The sequence below is a fragment of the Fragaria vesca genome, linkage group LG5 (genome assembly GCF_000184155.1).
Source record: "Fragaria vesca subsp. vesca linkage group LG5, FraVesHawaii_1.0, whole genome shotgun sequence".
Classification (NCBI taxonomy): domain Eukaryota; kingdom Viridiplantae; phylum Streptophyta; class Magnoliopsida; order Rosales; family Rosaceae; genus Fragaria; species Fragaria vesca.
In genome coordinates this window covers 20,467,021-20,474,444 of record NC_020495.1, presented here as the reverse complement: position 1 = coordinate 20,474,444, position 7,424 = coordinate 20,467,021, and the positions used below count along the sequence as shown (strand labels likewise).

The 7,424-nt window shown below is 36.4% G+C and overlaps 2 protein-coding genes across 3 annotated transcripts in view; both read left to right on the top strand.

The window, feature by feature from the left end:
- The window catches only part of LOC101291627 (MIP18 family protein At1g68310-like), a 3,117-nt gene extending 2,013 nt beyond the window's left edge, over nucleotides 1–1,104 (top strand). The window contains exon 5 of the mRNA XM_004300139.1: nucleotides 393–1,104. Coding sequence (XP_004300187.1) covers nucleotides 393–493 — 101 coding nt within the window. The 3' untranslated portion in view covers nucleotides 494–1,104. The remainder of the gene's footprint in view (nucleotides 1–392) is intronic.
- Nucleotides 1,105–1,602: 498 nt separating this feature from the next.
- Nucleotides 1,603–7,333, top strand: LOC101291148 (vacuolar protein sorting-associated protein 25-like). 2 transcript variants are annotated; one of them, XM_004300138.1, is made up of 7 exons: nucleotides 1,603–1,743; nucleotides 1,933–2,003; nucleotides 4,582–4,721; nucleotides 5,561–5,614; nucleotides 5,738–5,826; nucleotides 5,925–6,000; nucleotides 6,804–7,333. In XM_004300138.1, exons 2-7 carry the CDS (start codon nucleotides 1,945–1,947, stop codon nucleotides 6,923–6,925), a joined length of 540 nt encoding a protein of 179 aa, XP_004300186.1. In that variant the 5' UTR covers nucleotides 1,603–1,743; nucleotides 1,933–1,944; the 3' UTR covers nucleotides 6,926–7,333. The 2 variants fall into 2 exon arrangements, with proteins under 2 accessions (XP_004300186.1, XP_004300185.1); XM_004300137.1 differs by lacking the exons at nucleotides 1,603–1,743; nucleotides 1,933–2,003 and having other exon boundaries at nucleotides 2,400–4,721.
- Nucleotides 7,334–7,424: the final 91 nt, after the last annotated feature.

The following is a 7,424-nucleotide window of genomic DNA, read 5'->3' as shown; positions in this document are numbered from 1 at the left end:
TAACTATTACTTCTTCTCTCTCTCTCTCTCTCTCTCTCTCTCTCTCTCTCTCTTATGACCTGACCATACAATCATACAGGCAGCTGAGCTTCTGTTTGTTATTTCTGTGAACAAAACCTTATCACTTCTTCAACCTTTGATATGTAGATGCTATATAGGAAACATATGAAGTCAGTCTTGAGTCTTGATTCATACCTTTCAACTTGTTGACATCATGATTATGAAATAATGTCCAGTACAGAAACATCATGGACATTCAGAAGCATTTTATATATAATGTGCCGTTGCATGTTGTTGCATATATGTGACTGGGGTGATCTTTTAGTTGACTTGATGAAACTTTGACTAGTTCCAGCCTAACTTTCATGCTTTTACTTTTCTACTGTGCACAGTTAATAAGCAACTGAATGATAAAGAGCGGGTAGCAGCAGCATTGGAAAACCCAAATGTTGTGGAAATGGTTGACGAATGCCTCACTCCTTCATATGAGTGAATGAGTTGATCATAAGGGGTAAGCCTCGCTGCTCGGAAACACCAGTGTTTTCATTAGTTCTGCCACATTCTGAAACATCAGACGGGGTACAGTTCTCCATTTGGTTAGTAAACTCCGGGGGAATTTGTGCGGACTCATCTGTCATCTAGCCCTCAGTATACAATTTTTCTACCGTGTTACTATCACTAAATCTTTTTTTGCCAGTTCTGGCTGTTCTGTCTGAGTGGCGAGCTTCATAGATAGGACTATAAATGATTCAAAAACAATGCGCGTTCTTTAGAATGTGAGCATTATAGTTGGTCTGTCCAATGAAATTTTGCGTGCTTCTACTTGTACCCTGACATAGCACTGGTGAGGGTGCCTAACCCTGGGTGATTATTTTATTTTTTATTTCTTCTTTTATCTAGTATTGCAGATATATATTGATCAGGTCAATTCTGCAATTATCATTTTCAACACAAATGCTCTGCCCATTCAAAAAACTACCGGAAAGCTAGTTTCCAAATGTTTTTTCCACTGACTACGGAATTTCGAAAAGCTGTAAACTCAGACGCAATCATCACCTTTCCTAAGCAAAGTAAGAAACCATATTATCCTCGCTCTCATTTTTGGAGCACACAGCACTGACGCACTGAGCATGCAAATATAATTGCACATCAAACATCAAAACCTAAAAATCATAGTCATAAGCTCCCCCTTGTTTGGTTGAGGTAAAATTGTATGGGATGACCAAGAGGTCTTCCATGTAGTACCAACATCAATCAAGTATTCAATCTTTTGCCAGAAAAAGAATTAATAGTCTTCAAGATCGCGATATCTCAAAAGCTTATTAGGTCTAATGACTAATCCGTTAGGGCCTGAACAGCCATCAGGGCATTGCAGCCTCTCCTTTTTTTCTGATAGTGTCGTGATTCGAACCTAGGTTGAGGAGCACACCCAACTAGGTAAGAACCACTAGACTACTTTACAGTGATTCTAGATAGATTTCTTGTTCTTATTTTTCTCAAGAAAAAAGAAAAACGAGGATTTTTACTTATTTATTTTATTTTTATTTTTATTTTTTTACATCAAAGTTAAAAAAAAGCATGTTTTCATTGTTTTGGATTGGTATACGAGTCATGTACATTGAAAAATCAGAGAAGTAAACAGAAGAAGAAGAAGCCGATCCACAGAAAGACCGAGGCTTTGGAGTTCCCCTTAAACCTTCCATCTTCAGTCTTCTCGTGATTGCTCCGGCCACCGGAAACCAAGTACGTATTCTTTCTCCCTTCTTTAGACAATAAAGTCGCAACCTTGACTTGGCTAAACCCAGCAATTCTCCGGGTTTCCAATAATTTGGCCAAGTTTATACCAATTAATTCAAAATGCTCAACTCCTATTTGATATAATGTTCCACCCAATTTACAACCTTTTATATATTATGCTTGTTTTGACACAAGGATAGCAAAGAGATGCAGAAATTGGGTGATTACAAGCTGCCTCAGTTCTTCAATTATCCGCCTTACTTCACGTAACCTCCTGCACCCTTTCTACCTGCTTGGCTTTGTTATATTTGCATAGACTTTGTTATTTTGGCCTTTCAGTTTCAGCTTTCGTTGTATCTGGTTATGTTTGTTAGATTAATGGAGTGTATTGGTTGTCGTGCTACTACATTGAGTGTGCTTTTTTTTTTGTGAATTAGAAAATGTTCTCGTCGTTAGAAGATAGCTGTTAAAGTTAATAAGATTCACGGTCATTGATTGATGCGCTGTCTTATGGTTATGAAAGCTGTTAAAGGGTTTAGGGTGATGAGGATCATGGTAGATGCGTGGTCTTATGGTTATGACACTCTTGTGTGGGATTTTATTCTCGGTAAGGGTCTGTCTTTTTTCCATTTTGGTCAACTGGAGATTAAAAGCAGCATTGCTACTTCTAAGGCCTCAGGATAGGGGATTGGTGGACTTCTATATTTTTGTTATAGCTATGGAAGTTTGTTTCCTTGTGATCCATCAGTCCATCACAGAATTTACTCCTCTCCTTTTTCTGTGGCAATGTGAGAGTATCTGCTCAAGTTGTTTCTGCTTCCAGTGACTTGCTTATGGTTTGTTGTGTTGATTTGAATTCTGAAAGTGCACAACATTTGGAGTCTGGGATTTCTGTGGACTAAGGGGCTAGTTGTGTGCATCTGAGAAACTTCATATCTGGTGTTGATGAGCTTTCAGTAGTTAGAAATTTTGAATCCTTTGGGCATACTCTGTCCTTTACTCCGCTTTGTAGATTCCCTTAATAGTTCAAGAAATGGGCTAGATTAGTAGTTGGGAAAGCAGTCATTATTTTTTGCTGGCAGACTTAACTATACCAATCGATCCTTAGTTCAGGTGCTCTGGTCATCCTATTTGATGCTTCTCAATAAAAAAAATTTATATTTTATTTTCTAAATGGAGCAAGACTAAGATCTTTTCTGTTGACTGTTGCCAAAGTGGTGTGGCAGACTTGTGTCCCTAAAACTCAAAGTTGTCTTGGATTGAATAGGTTAAATAAAACCTTAATGCTTCATCACATATGGAACTTAATCCAAACCTAACGTTTGGTCCAATTGGTAAAGACTTTCTTGTGGATTCATTGGGAGTGTTGCTGCCTAGTTTTTAGTTGGCTGACATTACTAAGGGTCCTTGACTCCCTTTTCCTGTCATGTTATTGCCTATGGGTGATCGTGTCTCTTTTGTTTGATGCCGCCTTCTAGTTCCTCTCCTTCTTAGGTGGCTGGCTTCTACCATATTTGATTATTTGCTTCCAGACTTCTTAGGTTAGTGATACTAAGGGTGAGAATCAATGGCATTGGTCTTGCTCCTCCCTCTGAAGATCTTCTGGAAATTTGAGCGACCACTGCTCTTCTTTTCCTGTATGGTGCTGTCCTTGACTTGGTTAAGTGGGTTGACTTCTAAATGAATATATTCTGCCTCTTCTGGGTGGAAGGCTGTTAGCTCTCTCATCTTAAAGTCTGTCAGATGAATTTGATTTGGTTGGGAGTGTTCCTAGGTTGAGCTTTATTTTGTGGCTTTCTGTTCATTGTAAGCTACCAACTTAGCCTCCAGTGATTTTTCTTGGCTCAGGCCTCGTCTTCGTGTTGTCTTTAATTAATTGATAAATTGATAACGAATGCCATGATCACCTATTTTGGACTGTCCATAGTTGTGGTGTTCTCATTTTCTCACCTGACCTCATTTCAGCTCTTGGTTGCTTCTTCTTGGAAGGGTAAGTCTTAGGCTGTTGTCATCAGGAAATCAGCCCTCAATCTACTATTGAGATTCGGTAGGGGCAAACTAACTGAAAATTCAGGACTGCAAGGCTTAATCGTATTGCTGTTTTCAAGCTTTGAAATGCTTATATTAGACCTTTGTATGATCTCCTTGGAAATTCCCCACTCTTAAGCAAACCTACCTATATTTCTGGAACAGTGTCTCTGAGACTCTGGTTACTTGTAGTTACCTTTTTTTCCTTGGTTCAACTATTTAAGAGATCAAGAACTCTAGAAGGAGTTGATTAACTGGTAAGTCAGGAGTGGAGAACTCAGTCCTATTGCTGTTTTCAAGCTTTTTAACACTCATACTAGACCTTGCTTCTTAGAAATTCTCTATTCTTCAGCAAACTTGCCTATTTTTTTGAGATAGTCTTTGACTATTATTAATTACCTGGTTTTGTTTTGTTGACCTCTTCATGGTTGCTACTCTCCCCTTGTTTTTGCTTGCTTTTTGTTGCATTCTGGGGCTTATGGTGTTGTACACTGGATGTAATATAAATTGATCCCAATTTCCCTCCCAATATGAAATTCAATGAAGTAAAAATAAGTTTGTGGTTGGAGGAAAGTTACACGTTTTCTCTACTTTGCATATAATCCATTATGTCATGTCTTTGTACAGCTAATATGTTTTCTGTTTTTAAATTGTTATTTTACCCCTCCCATGTCAATAACTAGATGAAAAAAAACAGAAGGGAATTTCAATGCATCCAGAAAAGAAAAAGGAAATAAAATTGATCTCTATCAATAATCTTGCTAAAGTGAACTGTTTGGTAACTTGTTTTCTATCTTGCTTTGTGCACATTTTCAGATTACAACCGGTAAGGGATACGCGTGAGAAGCAGATACAACTCTGGAAGGACCTTATACTTGATTACTGTAGAACACAAAAGATTTTTGTGATTGCACTGGAAGAGGACTTTCCTCTGTTCTCAAATCCTGCTATTGAAAGTAAGTTTATTGTATGCTCTATGGTAAATAATGTCATTTAATAAGTTATCTTCTTGTCAGTTTAATCTCAGGATATTAAAATTGCAAGATTTGAGCAAAAAATGTCAAACATCCAAGGATACAGTTTTCATTTCACTCTTTTGCCTGATAATGTCAAACTCTATACCTTAAGGTCCTCCAGTTAATGAAACAGTTATGGACAATGGAAATGTTCAAACTGATTACATGAATTTGAGATTGTGTAAGGCTGAGACTTTAGGGTATAATATTGCTCTACTTGGTGGAAGTAGAAAATTGAATCAATTGTGACTTTTTGACGGAAGTCATTCAGATTTGTAAGTTGCTAAGGACTATTAGTCAAGTCGCTACTTCAACTTCACTTAATTTTTCTGCTGAAGAAGTTGGCTTTTATCGGATTATCCAAATAATGCTTGCCTGAACGACACATACGACTGAATCAGAAAGTATGCAGATTTTTCTTTATTGAATTCGACCAAGTAGAACATCTTGTTGATCTGATTATCATCTACTGTTGATATGAGTAGACATTAGCATGTATACTCAGTGCAACTTCGTTGGTTATTTTTTAAGCTTATCATCTATACTTGATTGCGTTGTACTAATGAGAAATCAAAATGCTACTGGTCATTTTTTATGTAAACAAATTTGTAACTATCTTTGTTCAAACAATGTTTTCAAACATTATCTATCTTAGGCTTATTTGACTTCACTAATAGACCTTCAAGTCTCAAGCTTTAAGTAGCCGATATTTTATCTTTTTTTTTCTTTTTTTTTTTCTGTTTATTTGTCTAATTACTTTATACAACTGTGAAGTGCAGGATCGCTCAGTCATGAAGCCAGGGAAGCATTCCTCTCAATTTTGGTTTCAGATGGTGATTACTTCTTGTATTTTTTTTTAATTCTTAAATAATTTTATTTAATTTTTGTTCAAAATTAGGAATGTTTCCATCTCATCCTTAGCATGTTATTGATGAAATGCTGTTTTTCTCAAGCAGGTCGTGCAGAATGGTTAGATAAAAGACATAGGAAATGTCTAATCCTCTGGCACAGAATTCAAGAGTGGGCCAACATTATTCTGAACTTCGTAAGTTGAAAAAAAATGTGGTTTTTATACTGAAAGTGGACACTGGTAGTTATTAATCACTTAGTTTCATCACGACTTTATGTTGCATATTTTGTTAGGTAAAAGAATATGGATTGGAGGACAGCGTTATGACTGTTGAGGAAATACGTTCTGGGATTGAATCAAGAGGAACAGGTACACACAAATTTCATCTGCCGCTTGATTGAAGTATATATATTTCGAATTTATTCAAATAATTTATATCATTTTGAAGGGTCAAACTCTTCTGACACAGTAGTATGGAAGATCTAGGACTTCCAATGGACAGACTTTTGAAATTTTCCTTGGCTTCCATTCAGAAGCTGAAAGTACTGTTTATTTCTTAGACCATATAAATTTTTGCTTTTAAAACCATTCTGCTATTCCGACACAGTTGTATGGAAAATCTAGGACTTCCAATGGACAGACTTTTAAATACTTCCTTGGCTTACATTCAGAAGCTAAGAGTTCTGCGTATTTTTAAGACCATATAAATTTGTGTTTTTAAAACCAATTTCTTATGCTATCTAGCCTTTGCTCAAACCATGGGTTAGTGTTTCTAGGGCTACATTGCCTCTTGAGAGTAAGCTCACGCTGTGGCTTTGAATCTTTAGGAATCTACCTGTGGTATACTTTTTTTATTCTTTTTTCTTTCTCAATGTTACTACTTTTTGACAGTTAATACATCTTTTGAAAGGAGAAGTATTAGGGATTTTAGTTCAATGATCCTAAACCAGAAAATGAGAATATAAAATCATATATTTTTGTTACAGAGCCAAATGTTTTTGCCTGCGTGTGTGCATAACGTTGTAACATTACAAGTACTGGATGGACTGAACCTATCATATACTCGCATGCAATTTTTTTGTTTAATTTACTATCATTACTATTTTTTTATATAGGTTTTATAAATTTTGACTAAGATCTGACATTCCCTCCCCCTCTGTTGGATACCTCAGAGCTTCACGGTATTGACCGCACAATTCTGATGCGAGCTCTGAAACTTCTAGAACAAAAGGGTAAGCTTGCAATCTTCAAGGGGACAACAGCTGATGACGAGGGTGTGAAATTCTCTATTTGACATTTGATTCAAAGTCCAGGTGAAGAGGAGTGGTCTGTCCTTTCGGCTTTTCCTTTCTCTCTTGAATGTTTGTGTTTGTTTCGAATGGAGGTGCTTATGAAATAATAACAATTCTAATGAAAATATGGTGTCAGTACTCTTTCTCTGCCACTTTTTTCAGCAGATATTTGTTCATTTGTGCTTGCTGCTTTATAAGTCCACTACCTTTTTGTACACTTGAACCTTAATGTAGTTTTAGCCTTCTATGACCAAGAATGATAATTTGTTAGGCTGCGATTGTTTAGTGAGGAATGATGCTTGCATCCCAAGAAGCGAGTACCATAATATAGAAAACCTGTTTGTATGTGGCATTTTCTAAATACTGGTCATAAGGTTTTTGAGTATGGTCAAGATGAACAATAAAGAATTCTTTGAATGAGAAAAGAAATTAGGAAGGAAGAAGACAAAATGCTATTTGTTAAAACAAAACAAGTTTTATAATTTTGACTTCTTGACTAAA

What these genes read in the sequence shown, in the direction of transcription:
- LOC101291148 (XM_004300137.1), top strand. Translation starts at nt 4,475, where the DNA reads ATGCATCCAGAAAAGAAAAAGGAAATAAAATTGATCTCTATCAATAAT. An exon ending in CTCAAATCCTGCTATTGAAA is followed by an intron (nt 4,722 to 5,560) that starts GTAAGTTTATTG and finishes TGTGAAGTGCAG; the next exon opens with GATCGCTCAGTCATGAAGCC. An exon ending in GATTGAATCAAGAGGAACAG is followed by an intron (nt 6,001 to 6,803) that starts GTACACACAAAT and finishes TGGATACCTCAG; the next exon opens with AGCTTCACGGTATTGACCGC.